Raw genomic sequence first — 16,583 nt, 5'->3', positions numbered from 1 at the left:
TCATATTTTACTGTAGGTAGCAGATGTTTTTCTTGGAATGTTGCGTTTTTCCTCCATGCATTACGCCCCTTGTTATGCCCAAATAACTCAATTTTAATTTCATCAGTCCACAGCACCTTATTCTAAAATGAAGCTGGCTTGTCCAAATGTGCTTAACCACTTTACCCCCCCCCCCCCCCCCCGCGGTACGGATTTCTCCATCCCTTTTTCCCCCCTTAAAAAAACCAAGGGACGGAGAAATCCGTACCTCCCACGCTACCGCCGCTGTCCGCGCTCCCGCCACTCGTGCACACCACCGCCCGCTCACCCGGAGATCAATGAACAGGAAAATCCATTCCCGTTCGGTGATCTAAGCCCCCGCAATGATCTGCTGCTTCTATGAGAAACAGCACGATCGCGATCATTGTAATTTTCCCAGCCTCATAGTGCTTCCTGTAAGCGTCGCATGAAAACAAACTCACTGTGGCCAAATAATAAAACGACACCCTAAAGCATTTTACATATACAAATACATTAGTTTTACACAATAAATTAACTCATTACCTCCCACACCCCCCAATTTATTTATTTTTGTAATTAAAAAAAAAAATACAATAAAAAAAAAAAAAACATAAATAGTTAGGGACTATAGGGAATACCTTAGGGACTGAACTTTTTAAATATTTATGTCAAGAGGGTATAACACTGTTACTTTATAAACTACGGGCTTGTAATTAGGGATGGAACAAAAAATGAAAATAATGCACCTTTATTTCCAAATAAAATATTGGCGCCAAACATTGTGATAGGGGCATAACCGGGACAAATGAGCAAATACATTTCATGGGTTTTAATTACAGTAGCATGCATTATTTAAAAACTATAATGGACGAAAACTGAAAAATAATTTTTCCCACATTTTCCCATTAAAACACATTTAGAATAAAATAATTCTTGGCATAATGTCCCACCTAAAGAAAGCCTAATTGGTTGTGAAAAAAACAAGATATAGTTCATTTCATTGCGATAAGTAATAAAGTTATAGACGAATGAATGGAAGGAGCGCTGAAAGGTGAAAATTGCTCTGGTGTTCAAGGGGTAAAACCCCTCAGTGGTGAAGTGGTTAAGCATACCTCAAGTGGCTCTGTTTGTGCTGTGGGCGGAGAAAAGGCTTTGTCTGCATCACTCTCGCATACAGCATCTCCTAATGTAAAGTGTGTTGAATGGTTGAATGAGGCACAGTGACTCCATCTGCAGCAAGATGATGTTGTAGGTCTTTGGTGGTGGTCTGTGGATTGACTGACTGTTCTCACCATTCGTCGCTTCTTTTTATCCAAGATTTTTCTTGGTCTGCCACTTCAAGCCTTAACTTGAACTGAGCCTGTGGTCTTCCATTTCCTCAATATGTTCCTAACTTTGGAAACAGAAAGCTGAAAACTCTGAGACAGCTTTCTGTATCCTTCCCCTAAACCATGATGTGGACAATCTTTGTCTTCAGGTCATTTGAGGGTTGTTTTTAGATCCCCATGTTGCTACTCTTCAGAGTAAATTAAAAGAGGAGTGAAACTTACAATTGACCCCCTTAAATACTCTTACTCATGATTTGATTCACCTGTGTATGTAGGTCAGGGGTCACTGAGCTTACCAAACCAATTTGAGTTCCAATAATTAGTTCTAAAGGTTTTGGAATCAATAAAATGACAGTGCTGAAATTTATGGACCTGCCTAATTTTATTTAAACAAATATTGCACACTCTCTGTAAATCCAATAAACTTCATTTCACTTCTCAAATATCACTGTGTGTGTCTCCTATATAATATATTTAACTGACATTTTTTATCATAACAACCAACGATTTATACAGGAAAATCATGACAATTAACAAGGTTGCCCAAACTTTCGCATCCCACTTGTAATAGTTTCATTCGCATGAGGATTTTTCTGCTATCCTATCTCATAAATGTTAGACTGAGCTGCAACTCCGCATTGGTAACTTCGAGATGTGTCACAACATGATCAGATTCTTTTTAACATGCTTAACTGTTTTCCTTCATATTCAGGTAGATACATTATTGAACATCCCATACTGCACACAGTATAGGACACCATTATAAATTTGGTTTAATACATGATTGTACAAGTATCCAAAATCAGGAATTCAAAATTAAAGTATGTAGTAGAGTATTACAAGTGTCAAAGTTCAAAAAGAAAAATGATTAAACGTTCTGAAACAGACATCACATTCCTCTTGTTCTTCTTGTCCTACTACTTTGGACTGAATATTTATAACATTTTTTCTGTAAATTGTACCAGTTTTATTTTTATAAGTAAATAACCTTCCATGTTTACAGAGTGGCCACTTACCAGTATGCTGTATGTTTAGAGCGTGAGCCATGACACTTATAAGGACAGAATGTGCTATGCTGACTGGCATTCACAGAGCAGAAATGGAGCAGTGCCTAGAATGGGTTTTAAATATGACCTACTATAACGTGTTCAAGTCTTGCTGATATTGTAAGCTATTAGGTCATTTTGATCATAAGCAAAACAGACTGAAGTAGATTTATCAAAACAGCCAACATGAAGCAAAAAATAAAGCAATCTGTCACAATCCTTGTTTTATTTAACAGCCGAGTTCTGACTGGTAGCTCTCTACAACTTGAGCTCTGTAGCTCTGCCCCGCATTGCACACGTTCCTTTGTGGTACAGTGGTCCCCCTTCCCCTTACATACATTTCTCTTGTGGTCTAGTGATTCTCCTCCCCTTTACGAGTATAGTTTCTCAAGGTGTTATAGTGGTCCCCTCATCTATTTATATAGTTTTCCTTGGTGGTCTAGTGGCTCCCCCTCCTCCCCTATGCGGAGATCAGTAGTTAGAAGTTTGCAGGGCAAGTTGTATCTCACCTCCTGTTACAGCGGCAGCTGTAGAGCTCCCATGCCTGTACCCCAGAAAGCCTCCTGTGTACATGGGATCCTGGTTTGATTATGTAATCAGGCCACACCCAGTATATGCGGCTGGAAAAGGGAAGCTGCAGTATGGGACACAGGACAGCTGTGACTGATGTTGATGGGATCCTGGTTTGATTATGTAATCAGGCCACACCCAGTACATGCGGCTGGAAAAGGGAAGCTGCAGTATGGGACACAGGACAGCTGTGACTGATGTTGAATTGGGGTAGAGCTGAGCAGTGGTGTAACAATAGGGGCTGAAGCTCCTGCTCCCACTGGGGGGGGGGGGGGCAGGGCATTTTGGGGGGCAGGAGGGGTCGCAGCATGATGGGAGAGCATGGTCACACATCAGCGGGTAGAGTGGACAGTCTCCCCCCTCCCTCGCCTCGCGCTCTCCCCTCAGCATCAATCAGTGGCAGCAGGCGGCGGGCAGGAACACATACCTTCATGCATTCCCACGTGCCGGAGGTTCCGCTCTCTAAGTGTCTGACGCTACTTACTGCTTAAACAGGAAGTAGCGTGAGGCACTTAGAGATCGGACCTCCACGGTGGATGGAGTTATGTGTTCCTGCCCGCCACCACTGATTGATGCTGGAGGGGAGCACTAAGGGGAAAGCCCAAGGTGAGCGGGGGGGGGGATTAGGACTGCCCCCCCTCCCTGCCAATGTGGGTGGCCACGCTCTCCCCTCATGCTGCGACCCCTCCTGCCCCCCCAAAACAGCCCTAAAGGGGGGCCCATCCAAATTTTTGCAGGGGGGCCCGGTGATTTCTAGTTACAAGGTACTACTTACCCCAGCATTGCCTCCCCTCTGCATTTGGGGAAAATGGAGGATTGGATGTCAGGTACAGATTCACTGATAGTCCTTAACTGATCCCCAGGGAACGTGAGCACAGGTACATCCTAGCATGTCTTCTATACCCCTTAAATACTAAGGATTTATATCTACATTCCTGAGGCTCAAAGGTCGTAGATATACTATTCTCCAATCATGAACTTGTTAATAAAATTTCAGATATTAGTAAAGATTTTAATGAAAATATTTTAGAATTTATTTTATATATTATTTCACCATTCGTAATTACATTAATTATTGAAGTACATTAGAATTAAAAAAAAAAAATTGAATGAATAATAATTGATTGAATTTAAAGAGACTCTGAAGCCTCTTTAAAACTCAGTTTTCAGCTCTCATTTATGTTAAGGATCTATGCCCGACCTAAAACGCCGCTATCCTGCGGCTGAACGAGGGTTTTATCACCCTCAAATCCCCAGGGCAAAACCGGGGGAGCATTTCCTGGAGGAAGCAGAGCTTTCTGCGGTAGCTCTGCCTCTCCTCACAGCAATCCCCGCTGATCACCGCCTCCGCCTGCCCCTCTCAGTCTTCTTTCACTGAGAGGGGCGGGGGAGAGGCAGAGATCTGCATTGGATTGACACGAATGGAGGCAGAGCTACAGTGGTAAGCTCTGCCTCCCTGGGCAGCAAAATCCACGACCAAGAAAGTTGTGGATTTTTGCCCTAGGATTTAAGGGTGATAAAACCCTCGTTCAGCCGTGGGATAGTGGAGTTTTAGGTCGGGCATAGATCCTTAACCTCCTTGCCGGTTATCCCGAACACAGTTCGGGGTAACCTGCGCAGGAGGATTTCTCAGGCCCCGCTGGGCCGATTTGCATAATTTTTTTTCCTACACGCAGCTAGCACTTTGCTAGCTGCGTGTAGTACGCGATCGCCGCCGCTCGCCGCCTCCCCCCGCCCCAGACCCCTGCGCAGCCTGGCCAATCAGTGCCAGGCAGCGCTAAGGGGCGGATCGGGATTCCCTCTGACGTTCATGACGTCAGTGACGTCATCCCGCCCGGTCGCCATGGCGACCGGGGAAGCCCTGCAGGAAATCCCGTTCTCAACTGGATTTCCTGCATACTTTGATCGCCGAAGGCGATCGGAGTGGGTGGGAGGATGCCGCCGCTCAGCGGCTATCATGTAGCGAGCCCTGGGCTCGCTACATGATTTAAAAAAAAAAGTGTGGCGCTGCCTCCTTGGCGGATTTTTTAGAACGGCAAGGAGATTAACATAAATAAGAGCTGAAAACTGATTTTTAAAGAGGCTTCAGAGTCTCTTTAATTGACCATTCAATTTTCATTTAAATAGGTCATAATTTTCCACCATAGCTCAGTCTGCTTCCTTGATCTGAAAAATGAATTTTTCTATTCAATAGATCAATTTATCAAATCACCATGAAAATCAAACAATATGGTTGCATCATGTATGGCCACTTTTAGTTTGTAAGCCATCATTTGACTTATCATAAATAAACATATAATGTACTAATAAATTCCTTGTTCTAACTGTAATTACTTCTATAGCTAGGATACATATCACACATTTATACATTTTACAAAAATAACATTGTCAGTAAGAATAATTTAAGACATTCAAAGTGTATGCACCAACAAAACAACAAATGTTTCAGCCAGTGCTTATGCCATGCATTTACACATCACAGTGCATCTGTTCTATACGAGGAATCCATAGTGAGAGTGAAAATGAGGTCTTCGTGAAGGGGGTGGTTGTTCATCTCTCGTCCATTTGCACAAACTCCTCTCAAGCAAAGAGGGATATTCTTCTCCTTACTGCTCAGCAAGTACAACTTGTTGTATTTACCAGATTAATTGTAAGCAAGATATTCCATAAGTCTATGGGGTATATTTAATTTATCAATTTTTTCTACTGCTCCATGACCAAGTGCTTCTCTGAGCTTGAGTCTGCAGAGATGAGATAAACTTCTAGGCATCTCTGAAAATGGAAAGACATTAAAGACAGAGCTTTATATATTGAATATATGTTGCATTGAACATTTCATAAACATGATTGCCATTTGGAAGTATTTATCATTGCAGGCATGCATGGTTATTTATTTAGACCACAAAACAAAAATGTAAGGCACCCAATCCATTGTTATAAAACCAAAAGTGGACACCATAAAGCGATAGCAGGCTGAGCAGACATTACTGATACTGCCTGGTTCACACTGCAAGTGTTTTTCTAAGCGCCAGTGATTTGAAAAGCTCTTGCAATTGTAATGCCATGTGTGTGTTCTTACTTGAGGGATGTGATTTTTCAAAAAGCATAGCATTACATTAGCAAGAGCTTTTCAAATTGCTGGCACATTATTATTATTATTATTGATTTATAAAGTGCCAACATATTCCGTGGCGCTGTACAAAGTAAGAAACAAACATGGGGTACATAATAATACAGACAATGGTGTACACCAAAATACAAGATACATAATTAGTGACAAAATACAAAACCAAAATTATAGAATTGGTAATGACAGTGATAAAATTAACATGATGAATAAAATGTATAATGGTTACCAAGACACAAAAGGGGGAGAGAGCCCTGCCCTTGCGAGCTTACAATCTAAAGGGAATGGGGGGGGGGGGGGGGGGGGACAGGAGGAGGGGTAGTATAATAATAATAATGGCAGTATTTGTATAGCGCCTTTCTCCTGTCGGACTCAAAGCGCTTGCGAGGCAGCCACTAGAGCGCACTCAGTAGGCAGTAGCAGTGTTAGGGAGTCTTGCCCAATGAACTCCTTACTGAATTACTGGCTTACTGAACAGGCAGAGCCGAGATTCGAACCCAGGTCTCCCATGTCAGAGGCAGAGCCCTTAACCAGTACACCATCCAGCCACTGATGCAGCAAATATATAGAGGCTTTGTGTATTAGGATACCTAGTAGGAGTGCAATTTGGTCTTAGGACAAAGGGAAGTGGCCTAAGGTAACGCATATGCTTGTCTGAACAAGTGTGTTTTTAGAGAGCGTTTAAAGGCAACAAAGGTTGGCGAGTGATGGATGTGTTGTGGAAGGGCATTCCAGAGGAGGGGTGAAGGGCGTGCGAAGTCTTGTAAACGTGAATGTGAGGATTTGATTCTAGAGGAGGACAAGAGAAGATCATGTGCCGATCTGAGATTGCGATTGGGTTTGTATCTGGAAATTAGTGAGGATATGTACCGGGGAGAGAGATTGTGGAGAGCTTTGTAGGTTAGGGTTAGGAGTTTGAACTGGATCCTCTGGTTAATTTGCAGCCAGTAAAGAGCTTGACAAAGAGGGTCGGCAGAGGAAGATCGAGAAGAAAGATGAATGAGACGAGCAGCTGAGTTCAGTACCGACTGGAGCAGGGCCAGTCTGTTAGAAGGTAGTCCACAGAGTAGTATGTTGCAGTAGTCCAGACGAGAAATTATAAGAGCATGTATTAACATTTTAGTTGTGTCTTGAGTGAGAAAAGGACGGATGCGAGATATGTTTTTGAGTTGGGGATGGCAGGAGCTGGTTATGGAGTGAACATGAGGAATAAAAGAGAGATGAGTTGAATATCACCCCCAAGCACCGAGCTTTGGGAACTGAAATTATGGGAGTGTTATTATCATTTATTGTTACTTCAGGCAGGGAGGTGGACAGAGTCAGTGGAAAAATTATTAGTTCAGTTTTAGGAAGCGAGAGGACATGAAGGAGGATATAGCAGACAAGCAGTCAGGAACACGTTTAAGGAGGGAGTTAAGGTCTGGGGTAGAGAGGTACAGTTGTGTATCGTCTGCATAGAGGTGGTATTGAAACCCGAATGAGTTGATTAAATCACCAAGACCATGCATGTACTGTAGATGGAAAAGAGGAGAGGACCAAGGACAGAGCCTTGGGGAACCCCGACAGACAAAGCATGAGGAGAAGAGATTTGATCTGAGTAGGAGACTGTGAAGGACCTTCCAGAGAGGTAGGAAGATAACCATGTGAGAGCAAGGCCTTTTATTCCTACAAATGCTGATGACAGGTCAAGAAGGATGAGTATGGAAAATTGACCTTTGGATTTGTCTGTAAGAAGGTCATTGGCCACTTTGGTAAGTGCTGTTTCCGTGGAGTGGTTAGAGCGAAAGCCAGACTGGAACTGATCAAGTAGGGAGTTATCAGATAAATAATGGCTTAATTCTGCATGTACTATGGCGTTCAAGTAGTTTGGATGCAAATGGGAGAAGTGACACTGGGCGGTAGTTGGCAAGTGTGGTAGGATCTAGAGAAGGTTTTTTAAGTAGTGGTGTCACAACAGCTTTTTTGAGTTCGGACGGAAAGATGCCAGTAGAGAGGGACAGGTTATATAGTGTTGTTAGTGCAGGCAAGAGAGATGAGGATAGCTGCGGAATGAAATGGGAGGGAATAGGATCCAAAGAACAGGTGGTTAGATTAGCTTTGGCAATTACAGAGGAGAGAGAGAGAGAGTGTTCAGAGAGTGGAGAGAAGGCAGTTAGAGAACAGTCAATGAGAGGTGTAGAGGTGGCACATAAAAATTAGTGAAGTGTGAACCAGATCTATGACATTTCTGCATAAAACTGATTACTGTATTTTTAACACCTTTAGAAGTACTCCGCCCACTCCCAAAAGAAAGAGGGAGGAAAAAGTCTGTTTTTCTTGTATACATATTAGGGCCTGCTCCAGGTCTCCCCTTCAACCCCAAGGTAATAGCAATCCCTGCAGCCCCTGGAGAGTATAACAGGAGCTGAGCGCCCTCACCTCTCAGGCCAGTGTGCTCCTCCCGGTCTTGTGCCCTATCATCATCTTAACTGCCAACCCCTGTGACAGAACGCCATGGGCGAGGGCGCTCCACTGCCATTATAATCTGCAGGAGCTGTGGGAATTGCTATTAGCTAGGGGGTTGCAGAGAGAACGCTTGCTTTTTTTCGTCCTCTAAATTTAGGTGTGTCTTATGGTGTGAAAAACTGCATCTTCCTTTGTACTTCTCACTTGTACAAGCTATGCACCCTCCAATCAGCTCACTGCTCCATCCATGAAGATCAAGGACCTGTTTATACAGGCAGTGGTGCTGGGCGGTGAACACAGCTCGGTTCTGTTGCTGGCTGTTCCACCACATTACAGACTGGAGTGGCCCCATTTAATACAAGTGAATTGGGTCTACAGCCTAGGATTCTATCAAATTGTGATGTATCCCGATACCTAAAAATTGTTTCTGGTTTGTAAATAGGACAACAACAAAAATAAACTATAAATAGAGACTTACTTTCATAGTATTCAAAACATTTAGCTGTGGGGCTGTTTGGCCAGGAATAATCAGAAGGTTTTTTTCCACGATTGTCTCTTGCATATACATTTCCTCCAAAGTCAACCAGCATGCCAATCAAATCTTTGTTTTTCACCTTTGCAGCATGGTGAAGTGCGGTTTCGTGTAGCTTAGCTGCATTTACATTTGCACCTATTAAAAAAAACAAGATATATGTATTTTATTTCAGAACATTCAATTTATTAAAGAGAATCTGTACTGTCCGATTTACAATACAAAACATACCAATCGAGTCACTGATCTCCTGTGTCCCTATTTGTCATTTCCACCGCTCCCCGCCACGATCTTGGCTTTTAATCGCCAGACTTAGGCAATGTTTACAAACTTAAAAACATGTCCGCCAACCAGGAAGTGTGAGTGTGTGTGTGTGTGGGGTGTGTGTGTGTGCGCGTGCGTGTGCGTGTGCGTGTGTGTGTGTGTGTGTGTGTGTGTGTGTGTGTACCGTATTTTAGAGGACAAAATCAGAGGGGAAAAAAAATATATACTAAACCTGGGTGCATCTATGGGGCAGGAGTGTCTTGTGGAGCTTTCTTGCCCTAAGTTGTCTCTATTTACAATGCCCAGCTATACTAACTACTGTACACTAGCCCCTGCTGACCCACAAGGTACACTAACTACCATACACTAATCCTTAAATGCAATCCAGTTTGAATGGTAAAGGTAATAACCAAGATACACTCTCACTGAAAGAAAATGCCAAGCAGATCCACCTTGCAGCAATGCACTTCCACAACAGGGCAAGTAGATTGCTTCATTAAAACTAGAAAAGCAGACTCCTCACAATAGTGAAGCATCATGGGAAATCTATCTTGCTCACAAGTCTGCACAGTTGGAGCAGCCTGCAAACACCTGCAGCCCTTGCTGCTATACCATGCACTGCTGCCAGAATAACAAAAGTTTAGAGACGCTTCTCACCGCTCCTGACGATCAGTTTCTCCTCTCAGGCCACTTAGTGGATGCAGTCACCTCTCCTCCCATGTGAGGTGATGGATCCTGTGCATGCAACCGCTAGCTCTGTCCACCTCCTAGTACCTCCAGCCACTGCACCAACTTGTCCTCTGGCTCCAGATCGTCTGCCGCTCCTGCGGATCAGTCCTTCGTCTTACTTCAGGCCGCTCAATCTTTGCAGCATGTTGTGCATACGGCCGATAGCTCCGCCCATCTCCGGCTTACTCCAGCCACTGCATCATCTTGTTGTTCCCTGGCTTCAGATCATCTGCCGATCAGTCCGTCCTCTTCCCTCAGGCCACTCACTGTATGCAGTCTGCTGTGCATACGGCCGCTAGCTCCGCCCACCTCCAGCTTCTGCATTAGCTTATCCCCAGCTCTGGATCGTCTGCCACCGCTGCCGATCAGTCCGTCCTCTTCCCTCAGGCCACTCAGTGTTTGCAGTATACTGTGCATACGGTCGCTAGCTCCACCCATCCTCCCGATATTCGCTGCCATGTCATGCGTGACCCCGGCGCACATGCGCCGCCAGGTTACGCAGTAAGAGGGCACCAGAGATGCAGGATAGAGGATGGATGGTGACTGAAGACAGAGGAGATAGGGACTCAGTCAGTACGTGCAGCAGCTAAACTGGTAAGAGCTTCCGCTGCCAACTCTGCCTTGCATTCGGACTATAAGACGCACTGACTCCAAACCCCCCCCCCCCCCCTTTCAAGAAAAAGTGCGTCTTATAGTCCGAAAAATACGGTATATAAAATATCTATCTATCTATCTCTATCGATCGATCGATCGATCTAGCTATATACATACATACATACAGTGGTTTGCAAAAGTAACTTGAAGTTTTCCACATTTTGTCCTATTACTGCCACAAACATGAATCAATTCTATTGGAATTCCACGTGAAAGACCAATACAATGTGGTGTACACGTGAGAAGTGGAACGAAAATCATACACGATTCCAAACATTATTTACAAATCAATAACTGCAAAGTGGGGTGTGCATAATTATTCAGCCCCGAGTCAATACTTTGTAGAACCACCTTTTGCTGCAATTACAGCTGCCAGTCTTTTAGGGTATGTCTCTACCAGCTTTGCACATCTAGAGACTGAAAACCTTGCCCATTCTTCTTTGCAAAACAGCTCCAGCTTTATGTTTAGGGTCGTTGTCCTGCAGGAAGGTGAACCTCCGCCCCAGTCTCAAGTCTTTTGCAGACTCCAAGAGGTTTTCTTTCAAGATTGCCTTGTATTTGGCTCCATCCATCTTCCCATCAACTCTGATCAGCTTCCCTGTCCCTGCTGAAGAGAAGCACCCCCAGAGTCAGCAGCTCGTCCAGAGTCACCATAGGCCTCTTGACTGCATTTCTGATCAGCGCTCTCCTTGTTCGGCCTTTGAGTTTAGGTGGACGGCCTTGTCTGGGTAGGTTTACAGTTGTGCCATACGCCTTTCATTTCTGAATGATCGCTTGAACAGTGCTCCGTGAGATGTTCAAGGCTTTGGAAATCTTTTTGTAGCCTAAGCCTGCTTTAAAATTTCTCAATAACTTCATCCCTGACCTGTCTGGTGTGTTCTTTGGACTTCATGGTGCTGTTGCTCCCAAGATTCTCTTAGAAAAGCTCTGAGGTCGTCACAGAGCAGCTGTATTTGTACTGACATTAGATTACACACAGGTGCACTCTATTTAGTCATTAGCACCCATCAGGCAATATCTATGGGCAGCTGACTGCACTCAGACCAAAGGGGGCTGAATAATTACGCACACCCCACTTTGCAGTTATTGTAAAAAATTACCAATATTTTACCAATCTGTAATTCAGCTCATACATTTATTAGATGTAAACACCTGGTACTCTAGCTGTGACCAGCTGGCAGCTAAACTAGTGCTGTGGTCAGAGCTACAAAGTTTCTGCCATTTCCTGAGAAGAATATGAGGGCAGAGATATATAAAAGGAAAAACTAAAACATTTTAACCTTTTTTAACTTAAGAAAAGGATTACACATATTCATATGTTAAAAATGAGTCATTTGTGAGGGATTTGAAATATATCTAAAGTGCTTTAAAATGTATCTGAATTTAAAAATGACTTCACAGAATTTGGACATAATGCTCTGCATGTAACCCGGGTTGAAATCTAATAGAATATTTTCAGCAAAAAATTTCAGTGCAAATTAAAATTCAAGTGTTTCTTATACTTTACAATGCAGTCTTTTTCCCACCAGAAAAAAAGAGGTGCCTCGTTCACATTGTGTGCGTGTGGAAAACGCATAAAACGCAGGGAGAAAACGCATATGAAAAACGCATGCGTCTTCATGCGTTTGTACGCGTTTTTGTAATGCGTTTGTGCGTTTTTGGTCCTCATGCGTTTTCTTTTTTTTTTCCTTTTGTCCACTACACTTCCGTCGAGAAACGCGATTCTCGAAACGCGGGAAAAACGCATGTCATGCGTTTTTACTGCACGTACATTGACTTGCATTAGCATGCGTTTGTGCGCGCAACGCACAGAAACGCATGCAGCTATGCGTTTCAAACACGCGTACGTTTGAAACGCAGCTATGTGAACGAGGCACATAGAAAATCATTGATTTTTATGTACCTTTACTAAACGCACACCCCACGTGTTGTTGAAAAGCGCACAACAACGCGTGAAGTGTGAACGAGGCCTTACTGGATCATTAGGGCCTGAGCCCACTAACGCAGTTGTGTCCGCTTTTCAGCAACACATCAATGTTACAGATGCTGAAAAGCGGACACATCTGCGTTAGCGGGCTCAGGCCCTTAGACTGTATGGTCAACTCTTGGACCCACAAAAAATGTTGTGCAAATGCTTTTTAAGGTCCCTTAATGTATATCAAATTATATTGTGAAGTGCCAATTTCATGTGCGCCTATTGTGGGTCAACTAAGCCAGAAGCTGAATTGGAAGTGTGAAAGGTGGGAACCATAACATTATAGATTATATCTGGAGCTGGAATCAAGAAACCTATACTTAATACTTTTTGACCTTATAATCAAAGACTGTTGTTTTGGCATGCTATTGTTTCTGGTGGTGGGCACTGAAGTGTGAAGTATGGGAACAACCTTTTACAACACTGTAAATCTTCAACTAGTCTTAGGCCTACAAATGGTCTAAATCAATAAAGCATTTCTGATATGGAGGAGATCTTACACACTAAGCAGTACAGATTACACAAATGTAAAAGTACCCTTGGCTGAGTGAGTAGAATTCAAAACTTTGGATGAACACAAACACTGAATGCACGGGCTCTAAATAAAGAAGAGATGTATCTTGCTTTGCCCATTTTCTAAAAATTCTACTACCCTGCTTCCTGTCTTTTTTTTTTAAATCTTAACATCTTTCCATTTCCTCCAATTTGCTAATCTGGGCATCTGTGGTGGTCAGAATATCCACCAGTATGACAAAGATGTTTGACCACTACTTGCTGGCATTTACCTTGTTGAAACCATCCTAAAATGTGTTCATGCTTGCCACCGTACTCTGCATAATGATATATTAAACTATTACATATGGACTACTGGTATTAATACAATGAAATGTCATTAACTGCCATGCTTCCTACTTAGTGACACAAAGTCCTGCACTTACCTGCAAGAAGTAATACTTTGGCACAATCTAAGTGTTCCCTTGCACAAGATACATGCAGAGGGGTTCCAAAATGACAGTCATGAGCTTCTAGATTTGCCCCCATTTTGATTAAAAGCTTCACGCAGACGGCACTGCCTGAAAAATAAGATTAAATATTAAACATCTAACAGGGTGTGATGTCTTTTAGCCATAAACGCTATTACTATATTTTTGATTTAAGGCATACTGCACTTGGAGATGGACCAACAAAAATTTAACGGATATATTCATATATCACTGTGTCTAATTCAACACTATGAGAACTCCTACTACATATTCCTGTAAAAATCCATCCTATGGGTTCCCATGATTCAAAGTGTCTATGGCCTTTTCCATTTGCCTCATAAATGTATGCTGGGACAGACACACACAGGCTACAGACAGATTCATATTATCTCAACCGCACTGTAAGTTTGCAACTCTGTAGCCGTTCTGCACATCATCAAAGTGCCAAAAAAAGCTGACTATTGATAACCAGTGAACAAAGTTAGCTCCAGTAAATGACTGATTATGCAGGATTACAGTAACTGGACTGAATTGAATGATTGGTTTGGCTCACACAGAAGGCTGAATATTATCATAATGAATACTGCCCGGTTAGCAATTGAAAAGCATATGGAAGACTAGGTCTGGTTTATTATACAGCTGCCCTATTGCCCCTCCATACAGTCATGGGGGATAGGAATACAGTGTTGAAGTAATTAAAAAAAACATGACCTCAGGTCAGAACCACATCCATAGCTTCCTCTGACAGCTCAATAAGTGTTGGGCATTTCAGATTTCTGATTAGGTGATTGCTGGTCTACAGTTTCAATATAGCCTGCTCCATGCAAAAGCTACATTCACACTACATGGCACAAATGGCAGGAACAGATGCCATATCATTGTTGCCATGCATGGTTTCCTAATTTTTACAGCAGTGTCAGTGGAGCCTCTATTTTGTAGACTTATTGCCCATAGATAAATTACCCTGGGACTTTTGTGAGCTGACTAAAAGAGGCTGCATGTAGCGGCCACCAATTGAACAATGACATCCGATGCTAGTGTGAACACTGCCATTGAAGCCCAGTGTCCGCCTTTTAATTACCATTTCCACACTGTATAAAAGGGAGATATGCAAGCATTCAATGCCAATGTGATGCCTGCCTTAATTACACATGCTGGAATATGGGAAAAACAGGGGTGCTGCTGGGCAGGCTGTACTTGGCACACTGCACTAAAATTCTCTTTTTTGGGCTGGGAAAAATCTGCTGTTTGGCCAAGCAGATCCTTTCAAACACTCATAGCTGTTTGTATATTGAAATAGAAAGATCATTTATATTAACATGAACTTACAAAATGCCTTCTTTCCCCCAGTAACTATCAGGCTTGCCCTCTGTAGTCTGATCCACTTTCCTGCCATTCAGCTCAACAGAAGGGGCATTGAGTGGTAGATCAGCCACATTCCCTAACCAGAAATCACTGCTGCTCTCAGTTCAAGGGAACAACAAGAAGCATTAGGTTTAACGAAGCTGACTTAAGGTGACTTAAGGTGGCCATACATTTGATGATTTTACCCATCAATTTCCAGCAGATTCGATCATTGTGATAAATTCTGGTAGAAATAGATGCTGCAAATTATCCTGATCAATTTCTGTCCAAGTGACAACCAAGCAGCAGAGCTAATTCTCACCTGTCCCACGTCTTCCCACGTCTAGTGGCTTTTCTCCTTCCTATGTCTTCTCTTCCATGTCTCATGTGACAGAAGCTTGAGTTCAAACACCAGCTATCCGATATGTATGTTGCTAGAGCTCAAGTGTTTGAACTCCAGCTTTTGTCGAAGGACACGATATGAAGAAGAGCCACCAGACACGGGAGGACACGCACCAGCGGGACAGGCGAGATGGGGAGACCTGGGCAGCCAGGCAGGGGCGCCACAGATTTTCAACAAATTTCAGGCTGAAATCAATTCAATATCTGTGTACAGTGTGTGGGCAGTAAAAGGTGCCAATTAATGGGACACTTTTTTTCACCAAATATGATCTTCTGTGCGATTTTTACGATCAAATTGTATAGAAAATGCAATGTTTATGAAAGCAATCGATAAGGAACTATTCTTTGGTTGATTGCTAAATGGGATAAAATCGTTCGAAAAGTTGGATTTTAGGATCGAATTTGAAAAATTGTTCAGTAAATGGGAACAATTGATAACTTCCTTCCGATTAGTTACGATCGTTCAAATCACGTCCAAAGATCATATTTGATAAAAAATTGTCCCGTTAATAGGCACCTTAATAAATCCCTTTCTGATCAGAAAGTTCAAATCCTGTAAAACTATTATACATTTTAAATTGTGCGGAAAAGGTTAATAGTTAGCAGCATGGTGGCTCAGTGGTTAGTATTTGCCATATAGAAAAGACCCATTTTCTAATACCATTGAAAACAAAATCAACATGGAGTTTGTATGTTCTCTTTGTTTTTGTATGGAGCTCCTCCAGACAGGGGCGTTCCTAGGGTCCTTGCAGATCGGGGGCACCTGTGGGCACTAGGTGGGGGGGTATATGAAAAAATGGGCATGGTCATGCAGTGAGTGGGCGTGACCATGCGTAGGGCCAAACGTACATGAACTTAGCAGCGGTGTAAGCTACAGATAACAGGCCTGCCCATCGAAATACTGGATGGGGCCCCCTGTCCTTTATTTAGATCGATTACAATCAGTATAGGCATAGATCAAAGATGTATACGCACATACAATTTTGATTGGTCAATCACTGACAAATTTTACCACCCCCATGCAGTAAGTGGGCCAACAGCCAATGTATTTGATGAACAGAGCTAAAATTGGCAAATCAAAATTGTATGTGTGTACCAGGCTTTACAGCTAATACTGTACATACTGAAAGTAGCAGGGATCAGCATACAATATAGCTGGTTTACAATCAGTAAAGGCACAGAGT

General features: G+C 42.9%; 1 protein-coding gene across 12 annotated transcripts in view; it reads right to left on the bottom strand.

Annotated features, from left to right (window-relative positions):
- Window positions 1-3,581: 3,581 nt before the first annotated feature.
- ASB13 (ankyrin repeat and SOCS box containing 13) overlaps window positions 3,582-16,583 on the bottom strand; it is a 41,013-nt gene continuing 28,011 nt past the window's right edge. For 11 of the 12 annotated variants that reach the window (XM_068275992.1, XM_068275994.1, XM_068275988.1 and 8 more), the window contains exons 5-7: window positions 13,609-13,743; window positions 8,995-9,186; window positions 3,583-5,716 (exon numbers count right to left, since the gene is read on the bottom strand). In XM_068275992.1, the coding sequence (XP_068132093.1) occupies window positions 5,589-5,716; window positions 8,995-9,186; window positions 13,609-13,743 (455 nt within the window). In that variant the 3' untranslated portion in view covers window positions 3,583-5,588. Of the gene's footprint in view, window positions 5,717-8,994; window positions 9,187-13,608; window positions 13,744-16,583 lie in introns of all 12 variants that reach the window. The other variant, XM_068275996.1, reaches the window with a different exon arrangement.

Source organism: Hyperolius riggenbachi, chromosome 3 (assembly GCF_040937935.1).
Source record: "Hyperolius riggenbachi isolate aHypRig1 chromosome 3, aHypRig1.pri, whole genome shotgun sequence".
Classification (NCBI taxonomy): Eukaryota; Metazoa; Chordata; class Amphibia; order Anura; family Hyperoliidae; genus Hyperolius; species Hyperolius riggenbachi.
The sequence above is the reverse complement of the archived record's forward strand: the minus strand, read 5'-3'. Positions and strand labels throughout refer to the sequence as shown.